General features: G+C 35.5%; 4 protein-coding genes across 5 annotated transcripts; 2 read left to right on the top strand and 2 right to left on the bottom strand.

Annotated features, from left to right (window-relative positions):
* The first annotated feature begins 9,755 nt into the window (after positions 1-9,755).
* Positions 9,756-13,600, top strand: LOC108210267 (beta-ketoacyl-[acyl-carrier-protein] synthase III A, chloroplastic-like). The gene is made up of 8 exons (XM_017381579.2): positions 9,756-10,050; positions 11,504-11,652; positions 11,771-11,907; positions 12,193-12,298; positions 12,404-12,522; positions 12,778-12,842; positions 12,928-13,150; positions 13,266-13,600. Exons 1-8 carry the CDS (start codon positions 9,968-9,970, stop codon positions 13,485-13,487), a joined length of 1,104 nt encoding a protein of 367 aa, XP_017237068.1. The 5' UTR covers positions 9,756-9,967; the 3' UTR covers positions 13,488-13,600.
* Positions 13,601-13,734: 134 nt separating this feature from the next.
* On the bottom strand, positions 13,735-15,608 carry LOC108210266 (probable xyloglucan galactosyltransferase GT19). The gene has a single exon (XM_017381578.2). The coding sequence runs from the start codon at positions 15,218-15,220 to the stop codon at positions 13,904-13,906; it is 1,317 nt and encodes a 438-aa protein (XP_017237067.1). The 5' UTR covers positions 15,221-15,608; the 3' UTR covers positions 13,735-13,903.
* Positions 13,735-24,174, bottom strand: LOC108205646 (uncharacterized). Of its 2 annotated transcripts, XM_017375642.2 has the most exons (5): positions 23,690-24,174; positions 22,288-23,581; positions 21,813-22,128; positions 21,370-21,719; positions 13,735-21,287 (listed from the first exon to the last, which is right to left on the bottom strand). In XM_017375642.2, the coding sequence occupies exons 2-5, from the start codon at positions 22,336-22,338 to the stop codon at positions 20,991-20,993; spliced, it is 1,014 nt and encodes a 337-aa protein (XP_017231131.1). In that variant the 5' UTR covers positions 22,339-23,581; positions 23,690-24,174; the 3' UTR covers positions 13,735-20,990. The 2 variants fall into 2 exon arrangements, with proteins under 2 accessions (XP_017231131.1, XP_017231130.1); XM_017375641.2 differs by having other exon boundaries at positions 22,288-24,174.
* On the top strand, positions 18,413-19,069 carry LOC108207080 (uncharacterized). Its single transcript, XM_017377545.1, has one exon. It carries the CDS (start codon positions 18,413-18,415, stop codon positions 19,067-19,069), a length of 657 nt encoding a protein of 218 aa, XP_017233034.1.
* Positions 24,175-24,527: the final 353 nt, after the last annotated feature.

The following is a 24,527-nucleotide window of genomic DNA, read 5'->3' as shown; positions in this document are numbered from 1 at the left end:
CATCAATGCTCTCCATGCGCATCTTCTTAGTTCTTACTACTTTCTTCCTTACCACTTGTTCATGTAACAATGGCAGCTGCCTACAGCTAAGGCTGTAATTCCGTAATTCGGCCCTTACGAGTTGAGTTTCGAGCCGGACGTAATTCGAGTCGGGATTAATCAAGTCGGATGAGGTGTCTAGTCAAAATCTCTGCACAAACTTGATTTGCTTAATTTTACGAGTCGAGTCGAGCCAACTCATTTAGCTGAGCCAATTTTAATGAGTCGGTCGAACCTACTCTTTTAATTTTACGCTTAATTAAGCCTAAACCTCTGCACGAACCCGATTAGTTTAATTTCACGAGTCGAGTCGAGCTGGTTCATTTAATTAAACCGGTAAGAAATCTTGTTAAAGTTCAGCTCGTATACGAGCTCGAGTCAGGTAAGGTCTTATTAAACGAGCTTTAAACGAGCTCAAGTTCGAGTTACTAGAGCAGCTAGACTCAAATTACACAGCATGATCGAAGTTATGTGCATATTCGACTTGTTTAGTTTCTAAAAATTTGTATTTCAATCTTGATTTTTAGTTATAATGAACAATTGTGGAATATTATTAAAATTGTGTCGAAGTGAATTGAGTTCAACCGCAGGTGAAATCATTAAACAAGAAATGTCTGTTTGATATGTAACGAATTACCTCGAAAATCATATTGAGCCAAAATGTCTATTTGAAATATAACTCGAATCAGGTTGGATTTGAACCGGCTCGATTCAAATTAAAACCATAACATTATAACAAACGAAAAAGTTTGGCAAACGGAAACTTTGTGAGGCCGTTTGAGTTAGTTTAGTAAAGTGACTTCTTGCTTAAATCAAAGAAGTGAACTAAAAGTGAGAAGTAAATAAGTTAATAAAGTGTTTGGAAAAAAAGTACAAGTTCTGATAGAGAAGTTAACATTCTGAGCTTCTTAAAAGTGATTCTACTTATTTATACAAACGGTCAAGAAAAACAGAACCCAGAAGCCACTTCCGCTAAACAAACCGGTCCTGTGTTTCAACTTACTAGTTACAATTAGCCAATTAGGGGTGAGCAGGAAAAATCGAAACCGCAAAAAAAACCTAAAAAAACCGAAAAACCACACCGAAAAAAACCAAACCGCAAATAAAACCGAAAATAACCGAGATAAAAAACCGAAATTAGTGGTGCGGTTTTATTTTCGGTTTTATACTAAAACCGCACCGAAATTAACCGAACCGAAATATATATATATATATATATATATATAAATAGTAATAAAGCATTTTAGTCATTTTATAATTTCACATCTAATTTTATATGGAGGTTCTTCTTCGTACTTGCATACTTGCTGAGTCACTTAAATAACCGCGCACCCAAATATTTGGAGGAGCGCTTGATCGAAAACTAGGGCTATTGTGATTTGCCACAAAGTAGAAAAATTTCTGCTGTTAATCTGCTGATCAAATTTTATTATGAAACTTATTCTACTTTTTTTTATTTATGTACTTTTTGAACATTTTTTTATTTGAATTTCATGATTAGTTGATTTTGGGTAATTTTATTGACTTGACATCATCTAATTTCTTGTCAAAATACGTATGTTTTAGTTTTTATTGTGTATTAAGGTTTTTTTAGATGAAAGTATGTAATGTTTCCTATATCCTTATATAGAAACAATAGTAAATAGTAACCGAACATATTGTACATGTTCATGAAAATTTTATATTTTTTTTAAAAAATTCATTATGCACAAGAGTAGCAAATAATAGTGGAAAAACCGAAAAAAAACCGCAACCGACTAATGGTTAACCGCAACCAAAAAACCGTTTTAATTGGTGCGGTTACGGTTAATGATGATTAACCGAACCGAACCGCATTCATCGGTTTGGTAACGGTTAATGTTCGGAACCGCACCAAACCGCACCATGCACACCCCTAGTTACAATTATGAGAATTTATAGACTCTGTGCACGCATCTTGCAGATACATGATGTAGAATTAGACTTTCGTTTGCCCCGGAAACAAATAATTTTGAGTCTAGAATGGACAGAGAAGACAGGTGATATATTCTTCAAAAAATTGTTTGATGATGATTAAAATATTCTCGAATTTTAATGGTCAAGCTGATGTTATTTTGAATTTGTTTGTGGTGGGGTCGGAAGAACTTAGAAATTTAGTTGGTCATATCACACAACCAGCAACAGCTCACACATAATAACTTATAATTTCATATACTTCGGGCAATCTTATCTTGTTAGAAATAATTTATATTAAAAAATATATTACATAATTATTTAAATAAAATGTTTATTATTGAAAAAAACGATAACTCAAATGAGTTTATATTCGGGAATAAAAAGTATTCACGTGAATCAACCCGTATAGGAGCATATTGGTTTCTGGGCCTACGTTTTTGTGTTTGGGTCGGATTTAGTGCGGGTGGTATATATAATTCATAGGCCTTTCATACTCAAGGCCCAGTTGGTTTCAGTAGTGACTAGTGAGTATCGTTGCCATACCGCCTCTAGAGATTTCAAATCTGCATGCAGGGGCTATCTAAGTTTGGATGAGGTTAGGGGTAAGACTACCCGACCCGAACCCGATCCATTACCCGAAATTGCCATCTCTACAAGAGTTTTTGTAAATTCTTTGAGTCCAAAATGTACGTACAACCTAGTAAAAAATGTAATCTACTATGATTTCTTTTATATATATAAAAGCAAGTTTATTATATAGCCAATTAAGAATAAGATATTTCCGGAAATTTAGACTATAAAATTTATATCCGAAAAGGATCAAAATTATTCGAATAAGTTTAATGCTAATAAAATTCCATCAAAAAAATCTTTTTGATCACACATAAAATTGAATAAAAATCATTTAATATGACACAAAATTATTATAAATGACATAATCATTATAATGTGGTCAATAATCCCTTCAAGTTTGACCAAAATCTATCAATAGATTGTACCCCGTATAGGCACGAACAATTATCAAATATGATACAAATTTCGAAGTGAAGCAGCGGATGAGGGAGATGGAGAGCCAAATTGCGAAGATGTTGGAGTGTCGGAATCAGTAAGTGGAGTAAGTGGTTTTAAGGTAATTTATTTCTTTCTAACTCTAAGGAAAAGATATCAGCCTTATTATGCATTTTGTGTGTGGGCATATAATAGAATATAGGCACGAAAAACATAAATGGTTATCACAGGTTTCATAAAAAAGATGAAATAAATTATATTATGTTAGATATAATGGCATGTTTGTCCTTTTCATAAGTTACCTATGTTCAGTTATTCTATTTTGTTCATAATCAATCTGTTCTAAAAATGGTGCTTTGCAATGTACCCTGGTTTACTTATATAGTCTGTGACATTGGTTTACAATATAGTCTGTGAAGTTATTCATGCAGTGCATTTTCTAATTTTATATATTTTGTTAGGTTAACATTTTGATGTATGATTGGATAGACGGATGACTGCTCTTGGAATGTGTTGGACGTATGTTTTTGTTCGTTGGCCAGATTTGGAGCATTAGTCACTCGACTTATAAGTACTATTAATATTTTTGCTCTGCCGTATATAATCTTAACGTAAGCAGTCAATTGTTTTGCTACTATTCAAACTTCTATCTATAGTCATCCTCATCAGATCACTTATAATGGTTAAACACTAGATGATAGTATTGTGTTTGGTTTAATTACTTTCGGAGACTTTGTGTTGGTTTGGTTTATATTATTCTGATTGGTCAATTTGTTTCTAATAATTTAGAGCGAAACATGTATTATATTGTTGCTATTTATAATTTACTGACACAAGTTCTATTCTGTTGGAAACTATTGACGGAATTTCGTCGCTATTTGGTTGTTACAAAATGCTAAATTTAAATAGAAAATGCCGTTGTTAATTGTTGCTAAATTTTTAATAAAAAATTCCGTTGCCATTCTCTGTCGCTAATTCTTAACGAAATTTCCGTCGTTATTAACGGTTGATTTTCCGTCGCAAATAACTGTTGCTAAGTTCCCAACGGATATTCCGTTGCTATAAACTGTTGCTACATTTGCAACGGAATATTCTGTCGCTATTTTTGGTAAATGGTAGGTCCAAAAAAAACTAGAATTCTGTTGTTAAAGTTAAACCGTTGCAGCTTCGTCATAATTAATGCCAACGGAATATTCTGTCGCTATTTTGGTACATGGAAGGTGCAAAAAATAACTACAATTCAGTTGTTAAACCGTTGCAGCTTTGTCATAACAAATGCCGACGAAAAAAAAATCGTTGCAATACGTTACCTACGGTGATATTTGCAACGGATTTTGTCGTCGCTAATTCCGTCGCTAAACGCGATTACCGACAGAATTTGTGGAAGGTCGACGGAAATTTCTGTTGCAGAATGCGACCTCTGTTTAGTGTTTTCTGACGAGGAAGATTATTAAAGAAAACAGATTAAATAAAACAAATATAAGAGGTTGGGGCTTTCCACCGATGAAAACCGATGAAAACATCTCAAATAATGGAGGCGGCTACTCAGAAAGAAATTTTTAAGGTTTGAGACAGAGCAAAATGTGTGCATATATGTTAATAATAAAATAATAGACATGATGAATAGTTTGAAATAATTTAGTTATGGAAATTAATGTGAATGGAAGATTATTATTATTATTATTATTATTATTATTATTATTATTATTTTAAATTATAACGAAGGTCATTTTATATCTAATTCTGTACAAGTGAGGGATCTTTCTTAAGTTTGAATTGGAGTTTCTAGATCAATATAATATATAATCAAAATCAATGGATAATAAAAAGTTAACTAGTTTCTGAATGATGGTATTGATAATTATTTAAATTTTAGAAACAACATTGTAAAGTAAAGAAATAGTAATAATGCAGATTTCAAATTTTTACAAATATAATTATTTAGTAATATAAGTATATTAATATTATATTATTAAATGAAGAAAATATTGAAATTTACTCGTGAACAAGTTGGTCTAACTTTATAGTTAATATGGGTTTACCTTGTTATTAATTATTAAAATACTTTTTTCTTGTTCTAATTTAAACATGTCTCCAACTATTTACTTATTTTAAAAATGTATTTGAATAGGATTTATTAATTTTAAATTTTATGTTAATCATTTAATTTTTTAATTAAAACATATTTTCAAAACTAAATATATATAACTAATATTAAATAAGAAAAATATAATAATAATTAATAAATATTAAAAGCAACCATGATGCACAAATACAAGCTAACATATATTATTATGTGTCGAGTATGTAAAAACATTACTTGGTTCAATATTTGGACTTTACTTCAAAAATATATATACCGGTAAATTTAAAAAAATGACTTCTTACTTAAAGTAAAGAAGTGGATTAGAAATGAGATATAAATAAATTAATAGATTGTTTAGAAAAAGTATGAGTTATGAGAGAAGAAATAGCATCCTCAACTTTTTAAAATGCTTGAACTTATTTACACAAATGAATTAAGAAAAGCAGAACCTGCTTCCAGTTTCCGCTTCTCTTACCCTATCGCGCGCATAGTCATGTTTATTCCAGTTTCCGCTTCTCTTACCCAAACGCGCGCATAGTCATGTTTATGAAAATTCTACATTCGGTGATTAATCGCCTGCAACATACCTCCCTGATTCTATTTTTAAAATCCGATTAATCACTATAGATCTTTTTAAACAATATGTTATATAATAAATTAAATTAATATATCAAATATTATTATAATATTATAAAATATCGGATTATTTTATCATATTATTAATCTCTAATCATCACCTCCCCTATTAATCCCGATTTCCAATTTTAACGATCACGGACATAATACATAATTATATAAATTATTTATTTACTTTGTTGTTTCAAATTAGCACAAATGTTGAATTGATGTAGTTAAAAAATGAAATAAAAATTATTGTTCAAGATAGAACAAAGAAAATGTTTAATCTTGAGAAAAATAAGAAAAATATTTTAGAAAAATGCTAATTCCAGGGGGCATCCGATTTCAGAAGTCGTCCAAATGATTCAGACATGAAACATATAATACAAATAAAATAATCTGAACACTGATTCAAGTAATTTTAACTCCATCCTTTTGTTGACCGAAGAGCCCCGGATGATGAGAGAAAATCTGAATCGAGAAACTTCCTTTAGAGAAACATGAAAATTCTAAATATGTACATAGTATTAAAATCATCAAATTTATTATATTAATTCTGATAATGAAGTTTTCCTTTTTCCTTCTATTTTTTAATGAAGTCGGAAACATATGGAAAAGGCTAAAGCATCAATTACTGAAAACGCTTTTGTGGAGTATGTCATGAAAATCATACTAGTCCAAAGGAAAGGACTTTGGGATTCCTAAGAGCATTCACAATCCATCCATCCCTCAAACCCAATCCCATCCCTATATTTTAAAGAAATTTGTTAATTTTGGTGAAATGCACTCTACATCCGGAACCCCAAAATAGGATTTAGTTTTGGGGACTCAAACTAAATCCTCATATTTGGGGTTTCACTATTCATCCCCATACACTATTCATCATACATTTCATTATTATTTTATTAGATATTAATGTTTTGTGTTATAAATTTTTTTAATTTGGTGCAAGTTCTCACATGTATATTAATAATATTAAATTATTGAATTAAAATTTCAATATTAAAACTAATTTTTTTTAAAAAAAAATTTAAAAATATTTGAAAAATGTTAAATATAATAAAAATAATGAAACATATAAATATATATAAAAACATAAAAAATAAAAATTGAAATTATAAGTAAAAGAGAACAAGGTTTAGTAAAAAGAATGAGAATAGGGATTGAATATGGGGAACGGATTGGAAGAAACTTTTGAAAATTTGTTAAATATTTTGAGGAATTATTATTTTTAGTAAGTTTTTGGGGTTGAGGATAGGGTTCCAAATGGGAATGCTCTAACGAGTCCTGATCTTACGAAACACAAGTTCAAAAACAACCAGCTAAGAGCAACTCCGGAGAGAAGGATCTATAAGCTATAATAGTTTAGTTTATGTGATAAATATTTAACTATCATCTAGAAACTAAAGCATTCGAACCAATGATTTCTATTAGCTAAAATAAAATTATACTCCTTCCGTCTCATTCAGTTATATATATGTTTTTTTTTTATTGCTCGGCACGCGTTGTAAGACTTATAAAATATAGTATATTTCATTAATTTATTTTTAATTTTTATGTATAAAAAAGTAAATGTTATATCTTTATACAGAAAAAGAAAATTTTAAAAATAGATTACAAAATTATACTTTATTGAAGCATTCCGTGCCGCTTGTGTACTGTTGGTTGTGACGGAGGGAGTTGACATCTTCTCATCTTCTAAATTTATTGATCTTCATCACATTTATCTATAATTGGCATGTCAGCACTCTACATCATCTACCGCCATATTAAAATCTTAAGGTGCTAAAATTATAATATACTAATATATTAAAATATTAAAAGATAATAAAATACAATATATCTAATCATTATAGCTAATATTATTGGAGGCCAATATCTTATGAGTTTAACAAATTTTATGTAACCATTTATTTTATAACTAATCATTTTAGCTATTTTCATCGGAAATGTTCTAAAAACACATATATGAATGATTGTGTGCACGAGAGTATGGTTACACTAGAGAATATTTGTCCTGTTCTGATTCTTGAATTTTTTTTTTTTGAGAAGGAGATAATTTAATAAATAATAGTCATACAACATCTATACAACATCTATAAGAATGATCGAGTCGAACAAACATAGATTAAATTAACATGCCTGTCTTCATACCCAAGATGAGACAAATAAATGATGTTAAAATTGATGATGGTATATTTATAGACTTTGTTTTGTGTTCACCATCTTTTCCAGAAAATCCGTTTGAGCTATCAACCACAAATGCAATTCTCGAAAGAATTTTATCGGTAAATCCAAACCAACTCTCACAAAAAAAGAAGAGAAAAATCACACACCCTCACTAGGGAGTGAAATTTTTTATAGATTCTTTCTTGTTTCCCTTCTAATATTTAAAGGGTGCCGGTCTTGTATCTCTTATATAGTATATCATTTTTCGATTATAGATGAATATTCAGCGGTGATAATTATAATATTTTTTAAATATATTCAATATTTTTTTCAAGTACAATATTTAATTTGATAGTCTATCTAAAGACACTGTCGAATGGACAAATAATCATTTTACTCGTTCATAAGAAAAAAATGTTAAAAATATTAAATAAATATTTTAATTGTGGATGTTAGATATTAATCAATATAAGAGATACCAACATGCACATGCTCAGTTATATTTAAAATGTTATATAAGAGGTACCAACATAAACATGATCATGCTTTATGCAATGAACATTCATATTTAAAATACTTCAGATTTATCGTGTGACAGAATACCCATTACCCAACATAAATATAATGATGCTGTGTATACAATGGACATTCATTTTTAAAATACTTCTGATTTATCGAGTGACAGAATATGGATTAGATTCAAGTAAAGCGAAACGAATATTATCCAAGACACCAAATTTAACAATATTTACTATCACAATAGCTTATTTCCATTATTTTATGTTCTAGTTTTTATTCTTTTTCACCTAAAATTTATTATGATAGATATTACACATCTTTGAGGAAAATTAGTAATAATTTAATAACAATAATATTTGGTCTCATTTTAAAGTTTATCTATTCACAACTCTATTTATTAAAGGTTTATATTTCAAATTGATCAAAAAATAACACAAATATAATACAAAACAATCCTTCTCAAAATGTATAAGATCAAAATGATACGAAATAATTCGTAAGAAGGCATATATAATAATTTTATCGCTTTACCGATTGTTATCTTGGAAAAAAAAATACTCTCACCGTCCCACCAGATTCTTTACGCTATTTTTTGACACGAATATCCATCTAATTAATTGTGGATTTGAAACTCCTATAAAACATAATTTCATAATATTTTTTTAAAAAATCCTAAAAAATGTTTTGTCGTTTAAATTTTTATTAAAAAAAATAAATTAAAAAAACATTGTTGAGCTATACTTTATAAGAGTGTCAAAATACGTCCTCACTTGTGATGGAAACGGAGGGAGTATAAATCATCGAATTGGAGTATAAGAACATTTCAGTTGAGATACAAGTACAACTATACATCATCACACTTCTTTAGACATTTTTGTCTCGTGGGGTTTCCAATTATTTATACGGTTTTTCTAGTGTGTGCTCATGGGCACACATTAAGCACCAAATTTTATAGGGGTGTTTGTTTCCGGCTTAAAAGCCGGGCTTCTGCTTTATAAGTTAGAAGCACTTATTTGTACCGTTTGTGTAAAAAGTCAAGAAGCACTTATTAAAAGCTAGGAATGCTAGCTTTTGTTTCAGTGTTTATGCTTATTTCTCAAACACTTTAATCACTTATAAGTCCTAAATTACTTCTAACTTCTACTCCACTTTTTTATTTTAAGTAAGAAGCACTCATTTTAAGCTCAATCAAACGGCCGTTATAAGTTTGGTAGATTTTGATTGGCTACTACTTCTTTATAATGATGGACCCCCTGCAAATTCACCAACCACACCAATAAAAATCCATCAAATTTATAGAATTTAGAGCTTAGCATGTGCCATGAGCACACCTAGACAAACACTTATTTATATCCGCAACTAAACTAAATTATATGAATTCATATATTTATTATATCCCCAACTGTCTTTCATCCTTTCTTTTACCACATTTAAAGTTCAGTTTGTTCTTCAACTGTTAAACAACATCTTCTTGTCATTTCATCAACTACACGTCCAAACCAAGCTAAAGATCACACCTCTACAACATTTCTCGAACACTCTCAAAATAAAAATCTAATCTTTATATCCTTGATCATAAGAAACACACACACAATGGCAAATGCATGTGTGGCTGCAAGAGTGGTGTGTTCTAGCATTGTTGAAGGTGTTTCTGCTTCTGATTCTAGGGTGCCCAGGTAAATATTTCACTTGGGTTTTTTAGTAAATTGGTAGGTTTTGATTTGGTGATGAATTGTGTTAATTTGGTTGAGAAATGTGGGGTTTGGTGCAATTTAGTTGGTATTTTTGGTTTAGGTATTTTTTTGGAAAATAGTGATATTGCATATTGGATTGTGGGAAAAGTTGAGATTTTGCATTTTGGACTCTGGCTGATTTTTGAATTTTGCAGTTTAGTGGTTAATTTCTTGTAAATTTGTTGAATTTTGAGTTATATTTTTGTCATTGTGTGGTGAATGAGAATGATTTGAATGGTAATGTTACATGCTGCATATCTGTTAAAATTACTAATGGGAATTAAAGCAGTGACGGAACCAGGAATTTGGGTTGGGGTGGGCTTGACAAGTGAATAATTAAAGGTTGCGGAAAGCTTGATTTTGTGCTTGAAGTGCTAATGAGGATTAATGGTAATGGAAATTGAGTAGCAATGTTTCGATACTCTGTGATATGTAGGGCCAGATATTTGTTAATAATTGCGGAATGGTATGCCAATTCTCTTTTCTGAATTGAATGTTCCATAATATTTAGGACTAACATTTTTAGAACAAAATTGAATTACATTCAAGAAAAAATAACTTCCTTCAAAGGGTGAAATCGATAAAACTGATCCAGAAACATTATCGTCTAAGCTTCAAATGAAATCGATAAAACTGAACCAAAATAACTTGGAAGTAGGATATGAAAGAGGAGTATGAGAGACAAAGATAGAAAGATGTAAATGTCACCCTGCTTTCGGGCCGTTTCTGTGAACACACTGCAGTTGTAATTTATATCACAAATGTTGTTTCTAGTCCGATTTAGTTAGTACACATAGTTAGATTATTAGATGTATATATTCGAACTGAGAGGTAATAGAAAATTTTCTTTTTCTCTGCACCAGTTCTGTAGCTAGAGGTTCCAGCTCCGTATAAAGGTCACGACCAGTACCAATGTCACAATTATTGTAGAAGGGGAGAGGCATGTGCCCCTAGGTTCCCTAAGATAGATACTTCCTTGGCTGTATGTCTGTCTTCATGCCTCGGCAAGTCTTATTGCTTTCCTGCGAGTTAAGATTGGTAGTCTATATGATCATACCTTTCACTATGTTATTGATGACAGGACATCTTCATGTATGTGTTGTCTTCCTACTTGTGAATACATGTGTATTTGTGCTTATGTGGTGCTTTAGAAGGCCTGCAATTTGCCAGATCATAGCACCTTCACCAGCTTTGATTTTGATCTTAATTTTCCTAGTGAAGGTGTCATTTCGTCAAGCTTTACTGCTTCAAAATACACATCTCATTATGCCCTTTTGTAGTAATTGCCACTATTATATAGAAGTTTCCTCTTAGCATGAAGCCGGTCAAGAATCGGAAATAAGATTGCGAGAAGCTTCCTTTTCTCCATGCTGATGTATATTACTTATGTTTACAGGTTTATCAGTAAAGGCTGCAAACTAGTTGGGTGTGGTTCTGCAGTGCCAAGTTTAAAGGTGTCGAATGCTGATCTTGCGAAATTTGTTAAAACCAATGATGAATGGATCTCCACTCGCACAGGGATTCGGAATCGACGGATTCTTTCAGGTAAGAAATTACATTTAACAATTGCTTACATAAATCTTTGAATAAACAATTTAATATTCAATCTAGCTGTATTGCGAAGGTCCTCAATTTCTCTGAATATGACATGTACACCTCACAGGAACCGAAAGCTTAGTGGGTCTGGCTGCAGAAGCAGCGAGGAAAGCTCTTGAGATGGCCGAAGTTGATCCTGATGATGTGGACCTAGTCTTATTATGTTCGTCGACTCCTGAGAATCTCTTTGGAAGTGCTACTCAGGTATTGATTGCAGAGTTATATCACTTTTAGACACAACTCATGGAAATATAATGTTATGGACCTTATGGTGTGTAGAAAATATATATTCTAAGTTAGCTCAGCATAGCATAAGGTTTCATGTAAGGCATTTTTTCATAATATATAGAAGTTTTGAGTTCTTGGTTGTGTTTATTCAATTGAACATGCATCTGCTGTATACTGAGTCTCGTGTTTATAAACCTTTTCCTGATTCGGATAATTTTATCTCAGCTACCTTATTATGTTCCCTTTTGTATTGAATATTAGATCCCAAAAGCTCTTGGCTGCAAAAAGAATCCAATGGCTTACGATATAACAGCTGCTTGTAGTGGATTCATCTATGGTATTGTCTCAGGGTCTAGTTATATCCGAGGTAAAAGTTTGTTCATAGCTTTGTAAAACTTCTATAATGGCCTAAAATTTTTCACATGTTATATCTACAGAAGCATATTAGCCACGAACTTCCTATGTATTGCAGGTTCTGGCTTTAAAAATGTTCTTGTGATCGGGGCTGAAGCGCTTTCTCGTTATACTGACTGGACTGATAGAGGGACCTGTATCCTCTTTGGGGATGCTGCTGGTGCTGTGTTGCTCCAGGTACTATGTTAATGCTGTTTCTAAGTTCTAGGTGATAACAAGCATCTCAGATCGAAATAGGTCCAATAGCACCCACAAGCGTGTACCCTGTGGGGCTCCATATTGATGCACGGCGCCTATGGGTATAACTATCTGGAAGGACCATATTCTACAATCGAGTTAATACATGACCTGAGGAGAACTCTTTTGGTCGTGAACACTGACATCTTGTAATAGGTTCTTTGCATTTGTACTGACATAAGAAAAACTTTGCAGGCTTGTGATGTCGAGGATGATTGTTTATTTGGTTTCGACTTGCACAGCGATGGGGACGGTCACAGGTTTATCTCGTCGCCTTCATAATTATATAATCCTCTGTTCCAAGTCAAGAACAGAGTAGTCATAAAAGTTCAACAACTTTTGCAGACATCTGAATGCCGCCATGGAGCAAAAGGAATTGGATGATGCATCGGCCTCAAATGGTTTAGTATTAGGGTTTCCCCCGAACAGAGCCTCATATTCATGCATAAAGATGAATGGTAAGGAGGTTTTTAAGTTTGCTGTTCGTGTTGTGCCACAGTCAGTTGAATATGCACTGCAGAATGCTGGTCTCACGGTGTCTAGCATTGATTGGTTACTGCTTCATCAGGTATTAGCTAGTAAGCACTGAGAAAGTAAATTTCTCAGTTCCGACTGCATGACTTCGACATCCATATCTGAGCTGAAAATCTGCTATAGTTAACTCGATTATTTGTTGAATGCAGGCAAACCAGAGGATCCTTGATGCAATTGCTAATCGTTTAGAAGTCCCATTAGAGCAGGTTATCTCCAACTTGGAAAATTATGGCAACACAAGTGCAGCATCTATCCCTTTGGCATTGGATGAAGCTGTTCGAAGTGGGCGGATCAAACCAGGCCACACTATTGCAGCAGCTGGTTTCGGGGCTGGTTTAACATGGGGTTCTCTTATCATAAGATGGGGATGACTTTCGGAAATCTTTACAATATAGAACAAAAAAGGTTACATACATCAGCTCTTCAGTTTTTTCTTCCAATTCAGATGAATGCAGTTGCTTTAAAGAAGTTGCAGTTGATTTTTTTTTAGCTCTAACTTTTAAACCACTGAAGAACAATAAATTCTATTCCTTTCTTACTCGTAAAACTTGTGCATTAACTATTGCGATTAACAGATATATCTATGCATTAGAATGGAATCATATGAACGGAATGTCAGAAGGTAGAAAAGCCTGCCAGATATATTATCAGTGGAAAAACAGAATCCATCTACACCTTGTTCTCAATAAATATGGTGCAAAGAATGATAATAAATACCCCTCCTCCCCAATCCTCACCGAATAAGACTTGCAAAATTAGTTAAAAATGTACAGAACTACTTACAGGTTCACTGAACTTCGACTTCTTGGAGTCTAGATTTGATCCTTTGTAAGGTGCCCTCAATTGCAATATCCACTGCATCTTTCTTTGCTCTCATACCAAGTGAACTTCCATGCTTTCTATATATTACTCTAGGTAACATCTCAATAACTTTTTCCCTCATTCTCCGAACTTGAGCTCGTGGGATGCTTGTTAACACATCCACAATCTTAAGCCCTTTAAACACAACATCTTCTTTCGGTATAAACACTGAAAACTCCTCATACTCAGCCTCAGGCAAATGCCACCCATACTGCAATTTTGCAGACAATTCCTCAAAGAAAACAGGAATGCAACCTGCCAGAATTGCATCAAATGTTGAACGTCTTGTTGGCGTATCACCCGGAGGTTGCAAACAAAAGCTAGCCTGCAACATTGGCTTCATAAACCTAATAGGATCATGCTCACAAACCCCATTAGAACAATCCACAAAATTACATAAATTCGAGTACCCATAACTTTCATTCCTCAAACTAGTACTATTCTCACATTCTAACCGAATGCTTCGCCTCACATTCGGATTATTAGAAATCCCACCACCACCTGCAAACAACATCAAAGTGTCCCTCCTTGATCTCCTCACCCTAGTGACCCACGAATTGAAAAGAGCTAAATTCGGCGGATGAAACGAAGTTGGATAAGGAATCCCCATTTCTTGAAAAGGGTAAGCTCTAGTTTCGAAAGTTAATGCAGTCACATTGTAAAATTCTTGCAATTCAAGAAATGAAGTTCCCCAAATTGGCGGATCATTCGACAACGGCTGACTAAAATCCCACGCAGGTCGCGCCATAATCAAGAAATGATCATGCCCATTGTGCCTATTCCAAATCTCTGGTGCATCCACATTTCGAATATGATCATACAATTCAAGCCCATGTAGAAAGCTGAAATTTTGTTCTTGTCCGTACAAGTACTTAAGAGCATCAATCCCTGCATAATAAGGAACATAGACTGCTGAGGCCATGGAGGGATCATTGGTTAGACATGGATATTCGAGGAGACGACGATGAAAGATGAGTTCAAGCATATGAGGGTCTGTCCTGAACCAAGAGTGTGAGTTGTTGTGTGTTTTAAGGCCAAGGCCATGGTTTGAGATGTAGGGGCAAAAGTTGTCAAATGTTTGATATTGTGAGCAGTTGGTGAGGAGGTCTAGGTTGAAGATTGAGGGGAGTTGTCTGATGTAGATCCACTGATCTGTGCATTCTGTTTCGAGATCTTGGGAGATTGTGGGGGTTGAGGTGATTAGGAGGGTGAGGATGAGGGGGAGGAGTAGAGGTGGTGGCATGGTGGGGAGAGAGATTGGGTTTTTAGTTTGTGTGGTGAGGTGGGTGGGTTTGAGGTATGAGCATCAGAGTTATGGAGCTAGCTAGTATGGATGGTTTGAGAGAGAGAGAGGGAGGGAGAGAGGGGAGAGAGATTGGGAGGGAGGGAGAGAGATTGAGAGAGATGAAGAGAGGGAGGGAGAGAGATGGGAGAGAGGGAGAGAGATGAAGGAGAGAGGGAGGGAGAGAGATTGAGAGAGATGAAGGTGGGAGAGAGTTGGCAAGTCTGTTAGAGAGAGGGGGAGGGAGAGAGAGGGGAGAGAGATTTGAGATGAAAGGAGAAAAAGGTGGACAAGTGGTGCATCCAAAAGAAAAAAATCAAAGTTGATAAAAAAATGCATAAAATAATATCAGGAGCAGGCAAATTGGAAATTAGCAATAGAAAATAAAAAGTGAAAGTATATGAAAAAAATTAAAAAAAAAATGAAGTGATGAGAGAAGCGTGTTGACTAGCAAGATTGTCGGTGGAGCATCTAGCGGTAAGTTTGTGAAAGCAATCATGTGGGTGGTTTTGGTTCTGTTTTAACATTTCTCATCTTCCGACTTTCCCTCCGACTTTCCCGCGATTTTATAGGTGGGGATAGAGTTCTGTACCGGTACTTTCCGGTCAGCTCTACTATCGCCGGACTCGGATTTCAGGAATTTGTATTTTAATCTCGTCTTATTTTTGGAATTTGACTTTTATTTATTTCAAAATTTATATAAAAATAATAATGGATTTAAAATTTAACAAAACCATAAAGACTCGACGGTCCTAATCCTAAATTTATATTTGGTTTTTATTCATTTCGAAATTTATATAAAACAATAATGGACTTAGAATTTAACAATATTCTGAATGCTCGATTCTTGTGATCATAAATAAAGAATTTCTAGTATGCTGTCAATCTATAAGACCAACAAGTTGTCAATGTTATCAAAAATGATAAAGAAGAGAGTTAAAATGAAAAGTTTGGAGAATCTTCTTGACAGGAAAGCTAGGTGCTCATCAATTCCGTCACTTTCTTCACCAGAATCAGCTACATCTTTCTCTTTTCCTTTTCCTTTGCTTGACTCTGAGCTCTCTTCTTTGACCAACTTCTCAGTTTCTTCAACTTGAGACTTTCCCTTGTCCTTGACAGCATCATCAAGAGATGCAACTAGAGCCACAGATGAATGCCCTTTCTTTTGGTTTTTCTCAATCTCTTCATCTTGTTCCATTTCAAGCTCATAAGTCTTTAAGGTTCCATACAGTCTCTCAAGAGTATAGTCTTTGAATTCTTGTGTGTTTCTGAGAGAGACTGTCATAGGTTTCCATTCTTTGGGAAGAGCTCTTAAGAATTTCAAATTTGAATCCTTAACTTGATATACTCTTCCAAAAAGTTTTAGACCATTTAACAGTTTTTGAAATCTGTTAAATGTGTCACTCAAACTTTCACCGGACTTGAAATGGAATGACTCATATTGTTGAATCAGAAGCTGCATTTTGTTTTCTCTTACTTGCTCATTCCCTTCACAGATGGTTCTGATGGTGTCCCAAACTTCTTTGGCACTTGTGCAGCTGATAACACTATCAATCATTTCTTGATCCAAACCATTGAACAGAAGGTTCATGGTTTTCTTGTCCTTGTGCACCTCTTCAGTATCTTCTTGAGAATACTCATGGATAGGTTTTGGAATCATTTTACCTACCATATCTTCACCATCAGCTCCCATACTGGTGCAGACCTTCATTGGGACATGAGGTCCTTTCTCAATGCAGTTCACATAGCTTTCATCAATGGACAACAAATGCAAATGCATTCTCACTTTCCAATGAAAGTAGTTGTCTTTGTCAAGAACATGAATCTTCACTCCAGCATCCTTCTTTCCCATCTTTCTCTAGCAGTGTTGATCTTTTTCCCTGTTTGTTGGGAACCTGGCTCTGATACTAATTGTTATTTTACACCAGCTATAAGAAAGATTGTAGAAGGGGGGGGGGGTTGAATACAATCTTTTACAAATTTAAAAGATTCAAGAACAAACACTTTAAAACAATAAAACAGAAAACACCAAGTATTAAAAATACGGGTGGATTGAATGATCCACCCGTGAGATTTTATATAGAAGAATCTGTGGATTGATTACAATTCGCACAGCTGCTGGTTCATCACTCAAAACAAGTTCTAACTCTCAGATTTTCTCTCAAGTAATTTGAACAAGTTCAACTGATGCTTCTAACTTGGTTATATACTCCAAGTTTTACAAAGCTTTTTAACTAGAATACAAATTGCACTCTAATCTAAAACTATGCTGCACATCTTTGTCTTATGCATGCTTTCTGAGATGTCTTCATCTTTGACCATCATCTTGATTTGATCCAGATTGCATTGCATGAGATAAGAATGTTTCTGCTTCTTCTTTATCTTCCTAATCAGGCTTCCATGTCCATTTTAGTGTAATTCGATCCATGTGATTTTCGATCCATGTGATTTGTCAGACTTAAGCTCTAGTCACTTTCAACTGCTCTTTGCTTCATCAGTTGAAAGTTCTGGTTAATTTCAACTGCTCTTGACTTCATCAGTTGAATGTTGTGCTAGGCTCATCAGTTGAATGAATTACAAACTTCATCAGTTGAATGCTGTTCCAGTCTCATCAGTTGAATTCCTTAGCATCATCAGTTGAATACTTTGTCTTCAGTTGAATGCTTGGTTTTCATCAGTTGAAACATGATCCAGTCTTCATCAGTTGAATAGTTACATCTCATCAGTTGAATATCCTTCACTTAGATAAAATTACATGGCATTGGATATTTACAATTAGCCATCCTATTCTACCCATCCGTTGATAATTCCCAAAGACAAGAAATATAACAATTACAGCTGAAATTTGATAAAGATACTAAGTAAGACATGTTATAAAATGTTTATGTTATCATCAAAAATTATTGATTCCTAACAAGCACCTACGATATCGTTTATGAACCTCGAACCACCATAAAATCTCAAGCTTTGGCAGACTTTGTGGCAGACTTCATTCCGAGCCTAATGATGCAAGCCGAAGTAGAAAGCCGACAACTGACAACATAGGAGAATCAACAATCATGGACACTGCATACGGATGGAGCTTCAAACATAAACGGCACAGGATTGGGTCTCGTCCTCAAGTCGCCACAGGGGGATGTGATGCCATATGCAATGTGTTGCAACTTCAAAGCCACGAACAACGAAGCCGAGTACGAGGCCCTCATCATGGGACTGACGATTACAAAAGACATGAAGATCAAATGCATCAACGTAAGTTGTGACTCCCTTTTGATTGTGAACCATGTAAACGGCTCTTATGAGGCCAAGGACACCAAAATGTTGTCATACCTCGACATTGTAAAACAATTACGACGTTCATTTGACGTGTTCAACATTCGACAGGTCCCCAGGGAACTCAATGTGCAAGCAGATGCACTGGCAGGATTGGGAGTTGTCTTCAAAGATGGCTGTACGCACAATGTGCCAGTCATCCATCTGCTGAAACCAGCCACCGTGAGGGAACAAGCTCACCCATCAGCACAGGTACTGGATGTAGCCTTGTCTCCCAACAACAAAGACGACTGGATGCAAACATACAAAGACTACCTGCAGTTGGGACAGCAACCAGCTAATCGCAATGAGGCCAAGATGATGCGCATGAAAGTTTCACGCTTCATCTTGATAGATGACGTCTTGTTCAAAAAATCGGTCTCTGGATTGCTACAGAGGTGTCTTGACATCAATGAGGCCAACATGATCTTGCGTGATCTTCATGAAGAAAATGCGGAAATCACACAGGAGGAAGAAACTTGTCACTCAAAGTGTTGAGAATGGGATACTACTGGCCGACGGTAAAGCAGGATGCCATTGATTATGTCAAGAAGTGTGATGCATGCCAACGCCACGCACCTGTTATTCACCAGCTCTCGGAGCACTTGCACTCCTCAATTCCTTCGTGGCCTTTCATGAAGTGGGGGATGGACATTGTAGGGAAGTTGCCAACAGCACCAGGACAAAAGGTGTTTATACTTGCCATGACAGATTGCTTCTCCAAATGGATAGAGGCAGAGGCCTACGGCCAAGTGACATCAAAAGAAGTGATCTCCTTCATCAAAAAGAATATCTTGTGCAAGTTTGGAGTGCCCTCTGAGATCTTTTGTGACAATGGTTCCCAGTTTGTAAGTGAAAAGACCGAGACGTTTTGTAGAAAATACAACATCAGCTTGGTAAAATCAACGCCTAGGTACCCACAGGCGAATTGGCAAGCCGAGTCAAGCAACAAGATCATAATCAACAACTTGAAGAAGAGGCTGACAGCTCACAAAGGGAAATGGGTTGAAGAACTACCATGGGTGTTATGGGCAGACAGAACGACACCAAAGATCTCCACAGGACAGACGCCTTCCAGTTTGGTCTACGGGACGTAAGCCGTACTACCCACAGAGATCTTAATGCCAACTGCAAGATATGGATTATTGAACGACGACACAAATATAGTGGATTTAACTCATGATCTCGACACCATAGACGAGATCAGGGAGAACGCGAAGGTGCGCCTGGCGACATACCAACAGCAAGTAGCAAGGAGCTACAACAAGCATGTGCATGTCAAGATATTCCGTGTAGGTGACTTAGTCCTGAGAAAAGCATTCCCAAACATGATGGACCCGATAGATGGAAAGTTTGCAGAAGCATGGGAAGGACCATACCTAGTTGACGCAGTTGCCGGACAAGGGGCTTATCGCTTGTCGACGCTGGATAGAAAACAGTTCCTCAGAAGCTGGAACGCTTTGCATTTGAAAGCATATCACATGTAGTGTTTATTTTTTTTCTTTGTAGTCCGGAATTTCCAAATAAGTCGCTAGGACATCACGACATTTGACGTGAAATAGTTGCTGTAGTATCAGTCCTTTTTACATTATGTACTTCACATTCAAGCATCAATAAGACACATATGATATTGCGTCCCACCTTTGACAAACATTGCAACGATCATATGAACATCACATGCTTACGTCATAAAGTAATAGATCCTCTATAGGACTCATTGACAAAAACTAACGATAATGCCCAACATATCTATTCATTCTCAAACTAGTCTTTCTTCAAATACCTTCAAATACATATTTAAAAAAAATCAATGCTTTCAAATAAATATTTTCTTTGTCAAAAAACTTTACCTCAAATTCTCCTTGAACTTCTGTGCTCGATTATTCCTCTCAACAAAATTAAACTCGACAAATCACGCTAACGATAAAAAGTACATTACAACTTTAATAACGAGGCAAGCTTCAAGAGGATCTAGCCTCTTAGCTGCTCGACGTAGTGCATGCACAACACAAAATACAAGACAAATGAAGACAACATAATTATAACAATGCAACAAATAGCGATTAAAAACAACGAAGTCGTTAATAACACTAGCAAGAAAATTATCAATGTCAGAAACCAAAATCCAACCAAACAAGTTCATCAATCCGAACAAAAATCCTTAATGCAACAGAAAGAGATCAAAAGTTTGAATTAACGATGACAGAAATAGAAACATCAAGACAAATAACTAAACATCCTGATCAGCGTCGTCACTCTTACGGCCATCACCAGAAGCTTCCCCTCCAAGTGCGTTCTTCTCAGGAAGATCCAGACCTTCGACATGGGGCTCCACTCCATCATCGTCTCCTTGGACATGAAGGGGGAAGGCGTCCTCTGGATATGCTTCATTATAAATTCGGACCATCTCGTTCATGTCCTAGGAGAAATGTTCACCTTTGAAATACTCCATCACCGCCTCGACTTTAGCCTTCGTGGCGTGACGACTGATGAGCCTTTGAGCCTCCTCTTGCGTCTCTTTTTCCATGACCATCACCTTTGCAGTAAAATCATCCAAGTCTTGCTGCATTTCCTGGGCAGTCTTTAAATGCTGGGCGGCCTGATCCTGTGCAACACGAAGCTTGATTAAACATTTGCTGTACTTCCCCTCCAACTTCTGCATCCTCTTAGCCTCGTGAACCAAGATCTCATGATTCATGAGTGACGCCTGCAAAGCCTACACAACAAAAGAAGCCAGCAATAAATCAAGCAAAGATATACTACACTTTGTGAACAAAGGACAATTAGAGAGCACTCACATGGAAGGCATAGCCAGTAGCCTCACTCGACACCACTGCAGGGCTCTTGCCATTAGACGACTCGATGTATTGAGGCAAGAGAAGGTCGTTCAAGTAGTGAGCAAATTCGGTGGGCTTAGCATGGGCATTATACCCGTAAAACACCAGAGGAACAGAAGGGCTGGATTTTGCTGTTGTAGCAGAGGAGGCAGTTTTTATCTTTTTCGCTTCAGGGCTAAGGCTAGGGCTCAACAACACAGGGGCCTTAGAAGAACCTGAGCCAACAGACTTCTCATCGCGTGTCCTTTTGGTGAACATGTCCTTAGTGGATACCCCCAACGGCTTGAGAGCGGGGGTCTTATACTCTGCGACTGAATAAAGAACAAAGATCCAAGATAATAAGAAGCATGACATAAGCACAAGGATGAAACACCATTTTATTACTACAAGGGAATATCGAATACCTTTGGCAAACTTTCGACTGGAACTCATCTCGAGACCCTTTTCACTCTTAGGGCTTTCATCAGAATCAGAAGAGAGAGTCTGGGGAGTGGAGGATGCCCGGCTAGTAGTGACATTGACCTTGCTCCGAGTCTTGTTTACAACAGGCTTAAGAGGCATGACCTCAGATACATCACACTCTTCTTTGTATTTGCCTTTGCTAATGTATTCAGCAATGTTGACTGGGCTAGAATTACGAACAGGACGGCCTAAGCAGTTGGGCCAAATCCTGTCCTCAATAGGTAGGGACATAATCTTCTTGACTACTTCTTTAGCAATCTTGTTATCAGGGTCAAACACAAAAAGCGGTTATGACAGCAAATGAGGTAGAGTTATGCGAGAAATAAATACACAAATAATCATAAGATGCGACAACAACATATAAACAAACACAAATGTAAGGAACGAACGTGAATCGTAAAGGAAGTAAAGCAATACCCTTGGAGACTTCCTTGGAATCCCATCGCTCAAGGAGATAGCTACCAACATCACCTAGAGAGGATTTGTCAACAAAAAAGTAATCTTTACTCCAAAGTCTATCATTCACGCCTTCAAGATTAAGAATTAAGGTCCTCTTGGTAGTGAATTCGAAACGACAACCATTGAACTTCTTGAGTGAGTAACAATATTTGACCACATCAATGTCGATACCCAGTTTGTGTTTAGCCTCGATGGCATCAAGAAAAGCCAACACTCTCCAGGCATAGGGCATCAATTGCCCAGGAGAGATTTGTATGTCAACGAACAACTCTTGCACTAGCTTAGAAAAAGGAAACGGCATCCCGATATCAAAAGGGTAGAATTAAAGGCATACCCAACCCTTCTTGAACCAATCAACACGCTCCTTTGAGGAGGGGAGAATGGCTTCAACTCCACCGGCAAAAAAAACGTTTGGCTACTTCAAGCCTATCATTCTTCATGGTGCTAGCCTTGTTGTCCTTGGCTTTGATGAGATCCGTAGCAATCCACAGGGAAGGGCCATTGAAGGAAGGATCTGCCTCGGCATGACGGGACGTGCTGGTTTGAGTAACTTTCTTGGCCATGGAAAATGCTGTTTAGAATTTTCTTGGAGAGAATATGAAAAGAGGTGAGAAAGATTGGGAGAGATATGTACTCAGGAGGTGAAGTGTTGGATTAGAAAATGAGGCCGTGGGATATGAAGCAACGCTAGAAGATTACGGGGGAAGCGTGCGCAGGAATAACGAGGAGATACGTTTTAGCAATGGAATAATAATTTTGTTAATAAAAAAATCTTAATTAACAAAATTTGGGGCTAATTGTTAGTGCACATTTTAAGGCTGCTGACGTGAACACTTGGCGTACTGCTTGATGTCATGACAGGTGAGAGTGAGGATGCTAGCACGTGATGACGGAAGTAATATTCAAATTTGTGTGGAACGAGTCAGAGTGGATGGATAAGCATTGAGAAGCTCAACCACGGGGTTGTTACTTGAGATAAACCATAACTTTACGTGGAGTAAAAATAGGACTAGCTGTTAGGAGTTTGCTTGTATAAATAGTGGCTCAAATCAGTAGATAGGCAGCTCAAAAATTACACATAGCTGCTTTTCATATCTTGTACACCAGTATTAAACATAGTGAAAATCTTCTTGGCAGGGTCACAATCCTCCCGCGGTTTTTTCCTCTCACGGGGTTTTTCCGCGTAACCAATCTTTGTCTCGTTATTTACTTATCGCAATTTTATTTTTCCTTAGCATTTAACCCGAAAATTCTAGCACAAACAGAATTCATACAAGAAAAATTATACATATATTCACATATCCAACCAATAAACTGACTGAAATTACTAATATAAAATCTCAAATCCAAATTTCTTCACCTGTAAAAGAAAACAGAGAGCACAAAGCAGGGTGGGAAATTACGGCGAACGGCGGCACCAACTGAAATCCGAGGTGAAAGCCCTAATTCTACGTCTCGAGAAAAACCCATGAAAAGTCCCAATTTTAATTCACCTGAAAAATAAAGATTATAAATCCTAATTAGTTCAAAATCCATCAAATATTTAAAATATAATACCAATTAGACAAAATTCTTGAAGCCCATAAAATCTAGCCCTTGAGTTCGCTTCTTCCAAAAGCTACTTTGATTAGCAGCAACGAAAAAGAGAGAGGATTGTATCGATTGAGGTCATGAACCATACTCATAGTTTGAGATGTATTTATAATTAGTGAGAAAGAGGGGGAAAATGAGATGAGAATCGAGAGAGATGAGGTGAGTGGGAGAGGGGAGCGTGTGAGGTGAGTAGAGAGAGCTTTGGAATGAGTATACTGGGAGTACCATTTCATTTGTGGGGAAATTATACCGCTTCTTTTTTGACATCGAGAATAGTGCAGTGAGAATATTTTTAAATTTAATTTCTTTTACCATTTAAATATTTTAATAACTAATAATAATTATAAAATATTATTTGTATGTATGTATAATATTACTAAAATCTTTAGTACATGTAAATACATTTAGTTTATATACTAATAATTTTTTTTTCAATTTTAATATTAATGATTACTTTTATCTTTCATTTTATGTAAAAAAATAGTATATTCACTTTATAATAGCCTAAGCTAACATATTTGCATAGATGTTGCAACCTCACACAATTTCTAGCTAAGGCAACATCACGTTTGTGGCTAAGCTAACATAAAAAATATAATGTTGCA

The sequence above is a fragment of the Daucus carota genome, chromosome 2 (assembly GCF_001625215.2).
Source record: "Daucus carota subsp. sativus chromosome 2, DH1 v3.0, whole genome shotgun sequence".
Taxonomy (NCBI): domain Eukaryota; kingdom Viridiplantae; phylum Streptophyta; class Magnoliopsida; order Apiales; family Apiaceae; genus Daucus; species Daucus carota.
The sequence above is the reverse complement of the archived record's forward strand: the minus strand, read 5'-3'. Positions and strand labels throughout refer to the sequence as shown.

Excerpts from the sequence above, each read along its gene's own strand:
- LOC108207080 (XM_017377545.1), top strand. The coding sequence starts at position 18,413 with ATGTGTTGCAACTTCAAAGCCACGAACAACGAAGCCGAGTACGAGGCC.
- LOC108210267 (XM_017381579.2), top strand. The coding sequence starts at position 9,968 with ATGGCAAATGCATGTGTGGCTGCAAGAGTGGTGTGTTCTAGCATTGTT. Across the intron at positions 12,523-12,777 it reads CTGGTGCTGTGTTGCTCCAG|GCTTGTGATGTCGAGGATGA; the intron begins GTACTATGTTAA and ends AAAACTTTGCAG. Across the intron at positions 13,151-13,265 it reads ATTGGTTACTGCTTCATCAG|GCAAACCAGAGGATCCTTGA; the intron begins GTATTAGCTAGT and ends TGTTGAATGCAG.
- LOC108205646 (XM_017375641.2), bottom strand. The coding sequence starts at position 22,338 with ATGTTGGTAGCTATCTCCTTGAGCGATGGGATTCCAAGGAAGTCTCCA. Across the intron at positions 22,129-22,287 it reads TTCCAAGGAAGTCTCCAAGG|ATTGCTAAAGAAGTAGTCAA; the intron begins GTATTGCTTTAC and ends CCTGATAACAAG. Across the intron at positions 21,720-21,812 it reads CAGTCGAAAGTTTGCCAAAG|TCGCAGAGTATAAGACCCCC; the intron begins GTATTCGATATT and ends TTCTTTATTCAG.
- LOC108210266 (XM_017381578.2), bottom strand. The coding sequence starts at position 15,220 with ATGCCACCACCTCTACTCCTCCCCCTCATCCTCACCCTCCTAATCACC.